At 41.3% G+C, this 15,823-nt stretch overlaps 1 protein-coding gene and 1 pseudogene across 1 annotated transcript in view; one reads left to right on the top strand and one right to left on the bottom strand.

Moving 5' to 3' along the window:
* The window catches only part of MRPL48 (mitochondrial ribosomal protein L48), a 49,796-nt gene extending 36,422 nt beyond the window's left edge, over positions 1-13,374 (bottom strand). The window contains exons 1-3 of the mRNA XM_027083344.1: positions 13,254-13,374; positions 2,901-2,953; positions 1,859-1,896 (exon numbers count right to left, since the gene is read on the bottom strand). Coding sequence (XP_026939145.1) covers positions 1,859-1,896; positions 2,901-2,953; positions 13,254-13,274 — 112 coding nt within the window. The 5' untranslated portion in view covers positions 13,275-13,374. The remainder of the gene's footprint in view (positions 1-1,858; positions 1,897-2,900; positions 2,954-13,253) is intronic.
* Positions 108-571, top strand: LOC113607740 (60S ribosomal protein L13 pseudogene; annotated as a pseudogene).
* Positions 13,375-15,823: the final 2,449 nt, after the last annotated feature.

Raw genomic sequence — 15,823 nt, 5'->3', positions numbered from 1 at the left:
TGAGCCTGCGCGTCCGGAGCCTTTTCTCCGCAATGGGAGAGGCCACGACAGCGAGAAGCCCGCGTACCGCAAAAAAAAAAAAAAGGAAAGAAAGCTAACGTGGGTGCGTGCGCCCTCGGGCCACTGCGCCCGGGCCCTAACTCGCTCCCCGTCCTCCGTGCTCCCCAGGCCAGTCGGCCGCAGCCATGGCGCCCAGCCGTAATGATATGATCCTGAAGCCCCACTTCCACAAGAACTGGCAGCGGCGCGTGGCCACGTGGTTCAACCAGCTGGCGCACAAGATCCGCAGGAAGACCTCAGCCCCCAAGAAAGGAGACAGCTCTGCTGCAAAGCTCAAATTGGCCACCCAGCTGACCGGACCAGTCATGCCCATACGGAACATCTACAAGAAGGAGAAGGCCAGAGTTATCACAGAGGAGGAGAAGAACTTCAAGGCCTTCGCCAGTCTCTGCATGGCCCGCGCCAATGCCCGGCACTTTGGCATCTGGGCAAAAAGGGCCAAGGAAGCTGCAGAACAGGATGTTGAAAAGAAAAAATAAAGTTCTGTTGGCAACTTGTTATTAAAAAAAAATAATAATAATAAAGCTAACATGACAAAATGTTTACAACAGTTGAATCTAAGTAATGGGTACAGAAGTGTTCATTATATTATTCTTTTGAAAAAATTATTTCTTATAAAACTGTAAGGTTCCAAATGGCAAGGATTATATCATCTTAATTTTGTACCCCCAGCACCTAAAACACAGCCTGGTCCTATAAATGTTTGTTGAGAGAATGAATAAATAAAAAGAAGCACATATTTTGAGAACCTGGGCTTTAGGCCTGGTAGAAGTGGTGATTCTCTACACATTGCCACCATCTTCTGAAATAATTAATGGATGTAAAACTTCTTATGCACTGCATGGCACATACTAGGCACTCAGTAAATGTTAGTTCCCTTCCTTGCTCCCATTCCTTTACTTCTGATACTTTTTTTTTTTTTTTTTTTTGGCCACACCACGCGGCTTGCAGGATCTTAGTTCCCTGACCAGGGATCAAACCCGTGCCCCCTACAGTGGAAGTGCGGAGTCCTAACCACTGGACCACCAGGGAATTCCCTGTTTCTGATACTCTTCAGTCAAAAAACAGATGTCATTACTATCCAATGGCTGCTTTGAAATGTGTCACATAATAGACAAAGCAAAATTGGCATATAATAGGGTTGAAACAGATTGAAATTCATTGAGTTGACCAGATTGAATGAACATTCATTTTGGATAAAATACTGGAAGAAAAGCCTTAGCCTGGTAGATAATGGACATGAAAGACAGGTCTGAAATAGTAGCAATAATAATAATAACCTTTTTTTTTTAATATTTATTTGGCTGTGTTGGGTCTTAGTTGTGGCATGTGGGATCACTTTTTAGTTGTGGCATGTGGGATCTAGTTCCCTGACCAGGGATCGAACGTGGGCCCGCTGCATTGGGAGTGTGGAGTCTTAGCCGCTGGACCATTAGGGAAGTCCCAATACTAACTTTTTTTGAGCACTTTATATGTTTTATCTCACTGAATCTTCAAATAATTCACTGTAGTTTGTACTATAATTCTCATTTTTTAAAGTGAGGAAACCAAGCTATGGAGAGGTACTTAAAAGTCACAGAATAGTATGTGGTAGAGTTGGAATCCAAACTTACTACAGAACTCTTGCTCTTAAACCACTACTTTATGTTCTTGCCCTTTGTCCTGTTCCACGTGAGGGGTAGGATTTGGTCCCAGGCACTCTTCTCAGAGATATGTTAGGCATCTTTTTAGACAAAATTATTAGAGTGTTAGAGGGTCACTTAAAGCAGGAAGACTACATCAGGAAATAACTGTTTACCTGCAGAACAGATGGGATTCTCTCCTGAGGTTCTGAACCTAAAAAGAGGAAGAAAGTATGTTGAATACAATTAGATACCCACATCTATTTGCAAAGCTACCAAAACTTGTATGCTCCTCATTAAGGATATATCAATGCTACATATTTCCTTATTTCCTCCTTCTCTTCTTTCCATAAACATTATTAAGTACTTACTATGGGTCAATCTGTTAGGTCCTGAGGATGCAAAAGTAAGTAAAATGTCTCTATCTATGGTCTAGTTGGGAGAGAGATATGTAAACAGATGCGAGCCACAATACAGTGCTGATCCAGAACAAAATCATGTACAAGAGTTGGTGGAATACAAAGGAAAGCATGCTCATGAGGGGTGAAACTATTTGAAATGAGGTTTTAAAAATTAAGAACTATTCTCGATTATTTAGCCCCACAGGAAAAGCATTCTAGGCAGAGGTATGAAAGTAGTATATCTGGGGAACAGCAAGCAGGTGGATGTGAGTGGCACTTAAGCAGCAGGGAAGGGGGCAGGGTAAAAGAGGTAATCAGGGGTCAGGTTATGAAAACCTCAAACACTGTGCTAAGGAGTTTTGTCTGTACTTTGTGTGGGCAGTGGGAAGCTCCTGGCAGTTTAATCACAAAAGTGATTTGATCAAGTTTAAGTTTTAGAAAGTTAACCCTGGCAATAGGTGAGCAATGAATAGGAAGACACGAAACTGAGGGAAGAGGACCAGTGAAGTCGTTCTTGCAATAGCCTTGCATTATTCGAACACATTTCAAAAGCAAGGCTGACAGGATTTATTTAAGAATTAGATGTAGAGTGAGAGAAACAACAGTGTCAAGGATGATTCCAAGGATTTTGTCCTGAGCAACTAGATGAATGGAGTTGTCATTTACTGAGAATGGGGAAGAAGTAAGTTTGCAGGGGAGTTAATGCTTGAGATGCTTAGTAAACATGTAAGTGGAGATGATGAAAGAAGAATGCTGTGTGAACCACCTAGTGGAATGCAAATATTAACTATATTTTTACTGTTATTAATATCCTTACCTCAAGAGGGAAAAGGCTTGCTTAAAAATGGTGTCATTCCTCAGACACAGCGCCTACAGCAAAATAGGCATGTTAGAACAATTGTAAGCATTTACAGATCTCCAAGTACCTCTTCACAAAGAGGCTAGAAACCCACAGTACACAAAACAAAATGGAACCAAAGTCTCTTGTCTAGCAAAGAAACTGCCCTACAGTTAATACCAAACATGCAGGCAAACCAAGGCCATCTTCTTTCCTATTCTACCCACTAGAGAAAATGCTCGAAAAACAGAAGCCCAACCCCCCCCGTACTACTTGGATTGCTTTTTTTTCACCCTATTTCCCCTTTCTAATTTGATTTATATTTTCTTTTTTTTTTTTTTTTTTTTTTTTTGCGGTACGCAGGCCTCTCACTGCTGTGGCCTCTCCCGTTGCGGAGCACAGGCTCCGGACGCGCAGGCTCAGCGGCCATGGCTCACGGGCCCAGCCGCTCCGCGGTACGTGGGATCTTCCCAGACCGGGGCACGAACCCGTGTCCCCTGCATCGGCAGGCGGACTCTCAACCACTGCGCCACCAGGGAAGCCCTATTTTCTTTTTTTTAATATTTATTTATTCATTTTCTTGGCTGCGTCAAGTCTTAGTTACAGCATGTGGGATCTTTCATTGCAGCATGTGGACTTCTCTCTAGTTGTGGCATGCAGGTTTTCTCTCTCTAGTTGTGGCACACAGGCTCCAGGGTGCATGGGCTCTGTAGTTTGTGGCACATGAGCTCAGTAGTTGTGGCGCATGGGCTTAGTTGCCCCACAGCACGTGGGATCTTAGTTCCCCAACAAGGGATTGAACCTGCGTCCCCTACATTGGAAGGTGGATTCTTTACCACTGGACAACAGGGAAGTCCCTAATTTATATTTTCTAATATCAATCAACAACTATTATGTATGTGTCAAGCACAGTCGCCATGCAAGGGACTTTCTGAACTCTTCCCTAATTCTCAAAACACTGCAAGGCAATTTTACAGGTGAGGCAACTGAGGCCCATAGAATTTATATTCTAAGAAATTATAGCTAATAAGTGGCTAAGAGGACTGTTTTACTCCAAAGACTATGCCTCTATTACACCACACTCTCTTAATAATAATAATGATAATAATAATATAGCAACATGAACAAAACAATAATAATGAGAGAAGGCAGTTGCAGTGGCAGCTTCCCCCACTCTTCACAATCTTACCCCCAACAACCCAGTTATTTTAATCTCACTCTGCCCTGCCGGCACCCACTCAAAAGGTCACTGCTATAGGTTTACTAAGAGAGTGCTTAACATAGAGGAGTCCTTTTTATAAAGTAACTAGATAATAAATAATAAATGCCCTTAAGGTCCCATAACACAAAGAGAAAATCCTGTCCACTATGAGGAACAATTTCAGTTCCTTCAACATTTATGTCTTAAAAGCCTATTATGTGTAAAAGCCTTCAGAAACAAAGGAAAGTCTGAGAAACTGTCATAGACAAGAGGAGCCAAAGCAGACATGATGACTAAATGTAATATAATATACTGGATGGGATCCTACCTAGACCAGAAAAAGGACACTGGATTTTAAAAAATGAAAGAAATATGAATAAAGTATGGACTTAATAATAATATGTCAATATCAGTTCATTAATTATGAAAAATGTACCATACTAATGTAAGATAATAACAGGGAAAACTGGATATGAAGTATATGGGAATTCTTTGTACTATCTTTGCAACTTTTCTGTAATTCTAAAACTGTTCTAAATTTTATTTTTTTAAAGCCTATCATGGGGACTTCCCTGGTGGTCCAGTGGGTAGGACTCTGCGCTCCCAGTGCAGGGGGCCTGGGTTCGATCCCTGGCTTGGGAACTAGATCCTGCACGCATGCCGCATCTAAGAGTTCACATGGCGCAACTAAGAGTCCACATAACACAACTAGGAAGGCTGCATGCCACAACTAAGAAGCCTGCATGCCACAACTAAGAGCCCGCATGCTGCAACTAAGACCCGGCGCAGCCAAAATAAGTAAGTAAATAAATAAATATTTTTTTAAATTAAGAAAAAAAAGCCTGGACTTCCCTGGTGGCACAGTGGTTAAGAATCCGCCTGCCAATGCACAGGACATGGGTTCGATCCCAGGTCCAGGAAGATCCCACATGCCGCGGAGCAACTAAGCCCGTGCACCACAACTACCGAGCCTGCACTCTACAGTCTGCGAGCTACAACCACTAAGCCCGCACACCACAACTACTGAAGCCCGCGTGCTCTAGAGCCCATGCGCTGTAACTACTGAGCCCATGTGCTTAGAGCCTGTGCTCCACAACAAGAGAAGTCACCACAACGAGAAGCACGCGCACTGCAACGAAGAGTAGCCCCCGCTCGCCGCAACTAGAGAAAGCCCACGCGCAGCAACGAAAACCCAACGATGCCAAAAATAAATAAAGTTTTAAGAAATAAAAATAAATTTTTTAAAAAGCCTATTATGTGTCAACTACTGTAATGAATATGAAAGGGACTGTAAAAACAAAATATAACAACATGAATGAAATTGGGAACATTATGCTAAATAAAAGAAGCCAGTCACAAAGGGCCAATATTGTGTGACTCCATTTATATGAAATAGCCAGAATAGGAAAATCTATAGAGAAAGAAAGACTAGTGGTTGCCTAGGGCTGGGGGTGGTCTGGGGAGCTGGGGATGACAACTCAGGGATATGGGTTTTTTTTCTGGGGTGATGAAAATGTTCTAAAATTGATTGTACTGATGGTTGCACAACTCTATGGATATTAAAAGCCATTGAATTGTATACTTTAAATGGACAAATTGTATGGTATATGACTTATATCTCAATAAAGCTGTTTAAAAAATGTAAGCACAACCCCTGTCTTATAGGAATTTGAATGGCTGAAGATATGAATACACATTTGTATTAAACAGCTAAGCAATACCAGAGTATTATATGATTAAGTCAAAACAGGTGGCACAAACAACAAGCACCTCTGGCAGGGAATCCAGGTGTTGATGGCCAGGAGAAGTTCTTAGCTTTTGGGGTGTTACAGATCAGATATTGCTGATAATCTGCCCCAAATCATGAACCTTTTCCCCAGACGAATAAATATAGACACGAATATACAAAAGTTTGCATACTTAGCACAGGGAACTATATTCTTATAATAACCTATAATGGAAAAGAATATGAAAAAGGATCTATATATATAATGTGTATATATACATATATATATATAACTGAATCACTTTGCTGTACACCTGAAACACTGTAAATCAACTCTACTTCAATTTTTTAAAATGTAGCAGGTGGGGACTTCCCTGGTGGTCCAGTGGTTAAGACTCCACGCTCCCAATGCAAGGGGCACGGGTTCGATCCCTGGTCAGGGAACTAAGATCCCGCATGCCGCATGGTGTGGCCCAAAAAAAAAAAATTAAAATGTAGTATGTAGAATCAAATAAATTAAGTAAGTAAGGGAGAAAAAAGTTTGCATACTACTTCAAGAGATTCACTGAAACTCTTAACATCACCCATAGGCCACTATGCTAAACCAAGAGATCCTCAAGGGCAAGAGTCATATCATCTACCTGTTGTTTTAGTAAATAAATAAATGATTAGGAAGAAGTGAATGAGTGACAATCATTGCTACCATTTATTACGACCCACATCTATTTTGCTGAGCACCTACCATGTGTCTAAATCATAATTCCATTACAGGATAAATATTATTATCCCATTTTACAGTTGGGGAAACTGAGATTAAGTAATTTACCCAAAGTCAAACAGCTACTATCAGAACTAGCATAGGATCTTAGGTTTCTCTGACTCCAAAGCCTATAATTTTTCCACTATTCTATACCCTCTCTCCCATAAATGAATGTGTTAGTGTTTAGGAATTTAGGGGGGAAAATGATCAAATTTAGGAAAAGTCTCCCAGAGAATGTGAGGTCATGAAGATTGGGAAGGATATGAATAACAGAAGGAAGGACAAAGTATGCAGACAATCCTAAAAATGACAATTAAATCAGATACTAAAAGACTTTGTAAACATGTGTACAATATGCTTAACCTTTTCTTGGCCAGCATAAAAGACAGAGCAGGCAACTGGGAGCCCCAGGACACAGGAGCTCTGGCTGGCTCTGCCCTCGCTGGTCACCATACTAGTGATTGGCTAGTAACTTTCCCCTCTCTGGACTTAGAACAGATGACTCTAACGTCCCTCCAGGTGCAAGATCTATCAACCACGACAAACAGAATAGAAATCAGAGTGAACAGAATGTATTCTTAAATGGGTCACTTCATACAGAAGAGGTATTGGATGGGAAGAAAGATCTAGATGAGACTGATTTTTCCTCACTTTAATTGTTCAGATTTCTGAGTCTCCACAATAGCTATGGATTTAATTATCTAAAAGCCAAACCTTTTTAAGGGTTGACAACTGTCTGGAAGACATTCAAACTGTGGTGTGAACTCTCCCTTTCAGCTCTGGGAAATGTGCTTCCTCTCCCCTGCAATGCTCGGCATCATTTATCAGGACAAAAGTAATCTATTTTGGGACTGTATCCACAAATACTCTCTCCCCGCAGTCAGCAAATGAAGCGCAGCTCCAGCTCCGGACCAAATGGAAGAGAAGGCCAGTGACTCTACTGAATGAATGAATGAGGACAGAGCTGTTGCAGTGGGTTGCAAAAATACTTGTCCCATGAGCTCGGGAGTCAGGAACCAGAAAAGGACTACACAGCTACTTAAGAACTGAAGTCACGGGGCAAAATCTATGGTGTGTGAGTAACTTCAGACAACAGAGCCCTGGGGTGGATGGTGACAGAAGTGGGTAAGGGGCCCATGAGGCAAGCAACTGTCTTATGAATATTAACAGAATATATTTGTATATCAACAAATATTATTTAAAATAGCATTGTTACTATCACTTATTGAGTACATCCTTTGTGCTAAGCACTTTGCTCAATCTTTACACCAATCCTCTAATAGAGGCATTGAAATAATTGCCTCTATTTATAGAGGAAAAAACAGAGGCTTAGGTAAATTGCCTAAAGTTATAGGTTTGGTAAGAGGTGCCAAGAATTCAAACCAAATCTGACTCTAAAACCCATGTTTTCCATTCTGCCATACTACCTCTCAAAAGAACAATACCAATTTAATAGCAGCGAAATTCATATAATAATGATAATAATAATAGCCTAAATAATCCTACCATTTGTTGAGAACCTGCTTTATGCCAAATATTATTGGCATTAACCCTCACAACCATTCTGTGAAGTAGATATTTCTACCCCCATTTTACTGTAAGGAAACCAAAGCTCAGAAATGTTAAATAATATGTCTGATGCACACAGCTAATAAGTGGTATTCAAGCTGACCTTTTTTTAAGTTCTTTCGAAATTGATTGCTTGTAATTTTTTCTTTGGCCATTCTCTTCTGAATGTGTTTAATATGGTGACTATCAAAGCCTGTCTTTGCACTGAGTCTTTACGGCAGTTAGGAACACAGGTTATAGATTCACACAGACCTGGGTTTGAATATCAGCTCCTCCACGTTACTAGCTGTATGATCTTTCGCAAGTCACTTAAGAAATACTTGGGGCTTCCCTGGTGGCGCAGAGGTTGAGAGTCCGCCTGCCAATGCAGGGGACACAGGTTCGTGTCCCGGTCCGGGAAGATCCCACATGCCGCGGAGCGGCTGGGCCCGTGAGCCATGGCTGCTGAGCCTGCGCGTCCGGAGCCTGCGCTCCGCAACGGGAGAGCAAAAAAAAGAGAGCGCCCCACACACCGCAAAAAAAAAAAAAAAAAAAAAAAAAAGAAAAGAAATACTTGGCCTCACATGCTATATCATTTCATTTATATGAAATGACCAGAACAGACAAATCCATAGAGACATAAAGTAGATGAGTCGTTGCCAGGGGGTGGGCAGAGGGGGGAATTGAGGAGTAAATGCTTATGGGTACAACGTTTCTTTTTAGAATGATGAAAATGTTCTGGAATTAGTGATGATGGCTGAACAACTTTATGAATATACTAAAAACCACTAAATTATCCACTTTAAAAGGGTAAATATCATGGTACGTGAATTATATCTCGATTTTAAAAAGAAAGAAAGAGAGAGAGATTGAGAGGAAGGGAGGAAGAAAGGAATATCTGGCCTCACACCATATTGCTGGATGGCACTTCTAGGCCACAGCTGAGCTCTGTTAAGACCAATTCCCTACCTTCCTCCAGGACTAAAATGTTTCAAAACAACTGTGGTCACTGAAATGTAAGCCCAATCCCCTACCATCTCCCCAACATCCCCATACTTCTACTCACACTCTCCCTTGATACAAGCTCCCTTGCTTCTCTCCCTTCCAATTTCCTCTGGGCCCTCTGGAACTCCAAACGTGTTCTCATTTCAGGGCCTTCGCACATGCTCTCCCAGTCTAAATTCTATTATTCTTTAAGTCTTAGTCATGTAACATCACCAAGAAAACTTTCTTGACTGCTCAGACTTATTTGAATTCTGCTGTTATACACACCATATAGCACACAGAATCTTTTTTTTGAGGCATTTATCACAATTAGTTAAGTAATTATACTTTTTTATTGAAGTATAGTTGATTTACAATATTGTGCTAGTTTCAGGTATACAGCAAAAGGTAGTTATATGTTTAATTAGTCTATTTTGCTGGAAATATAAGCTCCTTGAAGACAGGAACTACTACATCCCAGCATCTAGCATACTCTCTGGCACATAGCAAGTGCACAATAAATATTTGCTGATCAAATTAGTAAATCTCTCCAAACCTCACTTCCTTATCTCTAAACAGGTTATAAAGCAACTCATATAATAAGAACCTGCTGTATAAAAAAATAAGTTAAATAAAAAAAACTCATAGAGTTGTTGATACTATTAAATTAGATATTATATGAAAAGGACTTAGCAAGTGCAAGGCACATTGTTAACGGTCAAATTGGGAGCAGTGACAATAACTGTGGTGATTGTTCAGTTCCTCATTTATTAAACAATATGTACTTTAGTATATGACAAGTGCTGAAGATAAAACCATGAACAAAATAGAGAAATGTCCCTGTCCTCCAGAACTTACAGTCTAGTAGCGACCAGGAAATAGCCAACTTCTTAACCATTTTGCTCGGCTTTTGGACTCCCTGCCCTGCTAGGCCCTCTGAAATTTCTGTCCTCCTGTTTCATATCTTCTTATGTCCTCCTAATTCATGTCTGTTGATTTGTCATTTTTTTCAATCCTCACTGCTATTTGTTCATATGAACTCTGCTCCACGTTAGTCTTCAGTGTTTCATTTGAAAACATCTTACTATGTGATCAGTCCCCAAGGTTGCTCCCTCTGGACTGGTAAGGCTAGCATATCTTTTGTGATCACCACCACTCCCCTAATCATATCCTTGTGGTTCAAGGGTATGGTAATCCCCGAAAAGAATGGTAATCTGAGGGTGAGTGACATCCAGACCTGAGCTTGACACTCCAACACCATCCATTTTCTCTGCAAAGTAACTCAGCAGGTGAGTCACTACCAATTTCCTGTGCATGTTGACTTCCACAGGCACCATCCTTCCATCTTGATCAAACAATGTTTTCTGAAGTCTGATGACTATCAGCATTAGTGTCTTAATTGGATCAATGCTGCTTTACTACTTCTGTTAACCTAAAGAGGTATGTGATCCCACCCAGTTTTATTCCAGTAAAGCTGAGCTTCTCACTCATCTAAAATTTGAGATGATTTCTTAGGGTCCCAGGCACTGAGCTAAGAGTTTGAAGTTCTAGTCCCAGCTCTACTGTGTACTTACCACATAATGTCAACATTTTTTCATTCACTTATTCATTCAATATTTATCAGGTCAAGTACACTGTAGGCTGCATATATACAGACATGAAGAAAATACAGTTGCCTACCCTCGATCTTTCTTTTTTCTTTAATTTTTTATTTTATTTTAATTTATTTATTTTTGGTTGCATTGGGTCTTCGTTGCTGCATGCAGGCTTTCTCTAGTTGCGGCGAGTGGGGGCTACTTTTTGTTGTGGTGCGTGGGTTTCTCATTGCGGTGGCTTCTCTTGTTGCAGAGCATGGGCTCTAGGAGCACAGGCTTCAGTAGTTGTGGCATGTGGGCTCAGTAGTTGTGGCTCGCAGGCTCTAGAGCGCAGGCTCAGTAGTTGCGGCGCACAGGCTTAGTTGCTCCACGGCATGTGGGATCTTCCCGGAGCAGGGCTCGAACCCGTGTCCCCTGGATTGGCAGGCGGATTCTAACTACTGGGCCACCGGGGAAGTCCCTACCCTCAATCTTGCTAATGAGGAAAGTAGATGTGCAAATTATTTATTACACTGAAATGAGATCAGTATAATGGGCTGCACAGGTCACAAAGAAGGGAAGGACTGACAACTGGGAAGGTCAAGGACGGTTTTCATTCCTCATTTCACAGATGAGAGAAACCAAGATTATTATCAAATTAGGGAGATGCAAAATACTCAGAAGAGGAAAGGCAGTGGGGTTTTAGGAGGGGTAGAAAATCTAGGCTCCAGTTCAGCACTACCACAAAAGAGACTGTTGACCTATAAGCAAGGCATTCGTTCATTCAGGCATTTGGTAAAGAATTTGAGAACCTATTATGTACCAGACACTGCACCAGTAGCTTCCACCTCCTTATCTGTTGTGTCTGCCAGGATTATCTCATATCATGAAGCTCAAATAAAATTATGGAAATGAAAGCAGTTTATTAACTATAGAATAATATCAATATTCCTATTTGTATAGTCCTTCACACTTAGAAAATACTCTTACATTATCTTCTATAATCTTTACAACAATTCCATATGATGGGCACCATTATCAGCATTTACAGATAAGAAACTGAAGCACAGCGAGGTCAAATAACCTGCCTAAGGTCACACAGCTAGCAAGAGATAGAACACAGGTCTGATGCAAATCCCATGTGTTTTCCTTATAAATGTAAAGCATTAACTAACACTTCCAGACAGGCTGAGACAAGGATGGTCACAGGACTGCATATGATTAGATGCCAAAAGATAATACCAGCTAAGAGTTCAAAAAATAAACAAGCACTTTGGCTGGAATGGTCTGAAAGCTTTTAAGGAAAAGATGAGACCTGAGCTGGGCCTTGAACCATGGAGCATTTGGATAGGTGGTGAAAAAGGTGAGGGCATTCCAAGTGAGAAAGCTCCACAAGATCAAAGATTAGGAATTCAGTATTTGGTAAATAAAGAAGAGACTACCTGGCCAAAGCAATAGGGCAGAACGGAAGAGTGAAGTCAGTAACAAAGGAGTCTGGAAGGGAACAGTGGCATCAGACCCAGACGGGCCCTATATGCCCTTGTATCTTTAGGTGATAGCCTATGACAGATTTCCATGGGCTCTTCAGGAGTATAGAATGGCCAAAAACAGTATTCCCTGAACAATGATCCCTCCCTTTCAGCATTCCTCAGAATCAAGGCTCTTAGAGCAGGAGCATGGAGCCACCAATCTGACCATCTTTAACAGTTAAATTTTAAAACTTTGATTTTTTTCTATTATCTTTTCACCAGATGTAGTTAAATTCTCACAATTTGGCTAAAGTGAACAACAGAGAGTTACTTCATTAAGGATGAAGTGAGGTTTGGGATCTTAAGGAAACAAACCTAGAGACATTCAGGGGCTGCCCCAAAGTTAGGACCAGTAGATCCATGAGCAGCAATGATCATGCTGTGTATCATGGAGTACAGTCTCCAAATTAATGCCTTGAATAAAATTTTAACATGAATTGCTAAAAAAAAAAAAAAAGGTCATTATTCTAAGCAGCATGGTACAACTGAAAAAGCACAGCTGAAATTTGTTAAGAGAACAAGGGAAAGTCAAGGAATGCTTTACGTGGTTCACACGGTTTTACTGCAGTCACGTAATTAAGGTTTTGTAAGTAAAAATATTTTTTTATTATTACCCTTCCCTTGTCACCAAGTAGCCTCACATCCCAATCTGTTCAGCGAGTCAAAACGGTATTCTTAGAAAAAAATCTGGAAGCTGATGACCTAAAGCAAAAATAAAATGACCTGCTCAAGGTCGTACATATTATTTGGACCTATTCCGCTGTGATTCCCATTGCGGGGCTCCGGCCAATGCGAGGCGAGGGGGCGTGGCGCGCGGGTTAACGCCCCGGGAGCAGACGACTAAGCGCAACCCTTTGACAAGGCGCCGCACGTGCTTCTGGGAAGAGCCTTGTTCTCTCCCAAGTCTCTTACCCGGATGTCTGCAGCAGCGTGAGAGCCCCGCGGCCACCTCGCAGCTCAGCTCTTTTCACCACCTCCCCCGCGCCCAGCGTGCGTGGAACCTACGTTACCTTTCCCAGAGCTCCATTCATCCTTTGCTGCTGCGCGGCCTGTAATTGTGCCAGCTGAAGATCGGCCCAAGAAGCCGCGACCGCTGGGCGTCCGAAAACACTGACGGAACGGCCTCGATCCGGTCCGGTAACAATATCCGACCGAGACTCACTCAACTCCCGCAGCACCTTGGTTCCGGCAGCTTCTGAGACTCAGTGTCTAGAAATCGCCCACTACAGCTCAAGTGTCACCATCACTGCGAATTCTCCGGACAGAATGAATTGCCTGTGTTGCCCCAATTCTTTACACACAATTCTGCTATTTCATCTGCCATACTATGTATTATTTGTTACTTTCTCTTTCCCGTGTTTGATTGCGAGTTCCTCAGGGACTGAAATTCTGCCTGATTAATTCATTCCAGCGTCTAGCACTGGACGTGGAGATCTGACTTCTAACCTCTATTTAAAAGCTGAGTGACCCTAAGTGAGCCTTTCTGACATTCAGTTGCCTCATAATAATTGATAATAACTATTTTTTATTGAGTGACCACTATGTACAGCGCATTATGCTCAGAGCATCACTTTACTCCTCATAACAAGCCTGTTAGATATTATCACTGGATTTTACATGTAAGGATATTGCAGGAGGTTAAGAGACTTGTCTAGGGCCAACCGACAGAGGCAGAGCTGAGTTTCAAACTGTCTCATTTATACAAAGTGTTTTCCCTCTGACATACCCTTTCTCACATGAGATAATGTCACAGCACACATTCATTTACTTATTTTACACATATCAACCATTTACTTAGCATGACTTTGTGCCAATCCTTTGAAACTTGGGAAGACAGAGATGAATATTTACATGGTCCCTGCCCTTAAGTGGCTCATAGAGGATTGCATCAAACTAAAAGTTTTTCTGTGCAGCAAAGGAAACAATCAGCGAGTGAAGGGACAACCTATGCAATGGGAGAAAATGTTTGCAAATCATTCATCTGATAAGGAGTTAATATCTAAAATATATAAGGAACTCAACTTGATAGCAAGAAAACAACCTAATTTAAAATTTGGCAAAGGATCTAAACAGACATTTCTCAGAAGACATACAATGGTCAATAGGTATATGAAGAGACGCTCAACATCACCAATCATCAGGGAAATGCAAATCATAACCACAAAATATCATCTCACTCCTGTTAGAATGGCAATTATCAAAAAGACAGAAGATAACAAGTGCTGGTGAGGATGTGGAGAAAAGGGAATCCTTGCACACTGCTGGTGGGAATGTAAATTTATACAGCCACTATCAAAAACAGTATAAACAGTATATGTATAATGGAATATTACAACAGCATTTAAAAAGAAGGAAATCCTACCATTTGTGACAACATGGATGAACGTGGAGAACATGATGCTAAATGAAACAAGCCAGGCACAGAAAGACAAATACTCCACGATCTCACCTATGTGGAACATAAAATAGTCAAACTCATAGAAGCAGAGTATGGAATGGTGGTTACCAGGGGTTGGGGCAGTGGGGGTGAAGGGGAGAGATGAGGAGATGTTAGTCAAAGGTACAAATGTCCAGTTATGCAGGATAAATAAATCTAGAGATCTAATGTACTGCATGATTATAGTTAATAACACCATATTGAACACTGGAAATAGGCTAAGAGAGTAGATTTCAGGTGCTCTCATCACGCAAAAAGCTAACTATGTGAGGAAATGGTATATTAACTAGCTTGACTGTAGTAATCATTTCACTAGGTATATGTATATCAAATCATCATATTTTACACTTTAAATATATACAATTTTTAAGTGGCTCATAGAGATTAGTAAGGAGGCCAAGTTGTAAACAATTATAAAGCAATGAGGAATTCCAGTTACAGAGATATACATATAAACTCTGTATGAAGGGAGTGCATGGTTACAAAGTCAACATCAAGTGAAATAACAAATATGCAGTTATTTTTATTGTTGCTGTTATTATTGCTGCTGCTACTGTTTTTGTTATTATTTTTGTACTTAGCAAGGAAAAGGTGTAAAAACTGGTAAATATGAATAGGTCTTCAGTAACAGGGAGTTTCCTTTGTTGTCAGAAACCCTGCCAAGGTACCTTGTCCTATTGCTTTATCAATCCTTCCTATGATGAAATTCCAAGGAGCTACAAAGGGCTGTGTAGGTAAATCTACGTCCCCCAGAGGTAGCCCTTAACCCCTGTGGAGAAGAGTTGCTAAGAGACCACCTAAAGAGACAAATTCACAGTTAAATGATGCACTGAGCATAATGCATTGCACATAGCGGCCACTCAAATAAAAAATAGTTATTATCGGGCTTCCCTGGTGGCGCAGTGGTTGAGAGTCCGCCTGCCGATGCAGAGGACACGAGTTCGTGCCCCGGTCCGGGAAGATCCCACATGCCACGGAGTGGCTAGGCCCGTGAGCCATGGCTGCTGAGCCTGCGCGTCCAGAGCCTGTGCTCCGCAGCGGGAGAGGCCACAACAGTGAGAGGCCCGCATACCGCAAAAAGAAAAAAAGTTATTATAAAACATTGGCTATATTCCATGTGCTGTACAATATATCCTTGAAGCT

The sequence above is a fragment of the Aethalodelphis obliquidens genome, unplaced genomic scaffold, assembly GCF_003676395.1.
Source record: "Aethalodelphis obliquidens isolate GAN/ISIS:26980383/991018 unplaced genomic scaffold, ASM367639v1 scaffold50, whole genome shotgun sequence".
In the NCBI taxonomy this organism is placed as follows: Eukaryota; Metazoa; Chordata; class Mammalia; order Artiodactyla; family Delphinidae; genus Aethalodelphis; species Aethalodelphis obliquidens.
Note: the sequence above shows the minus strand (reverse complement) of the source record. Positions and strands in the feature narration are given on the sequence as shown.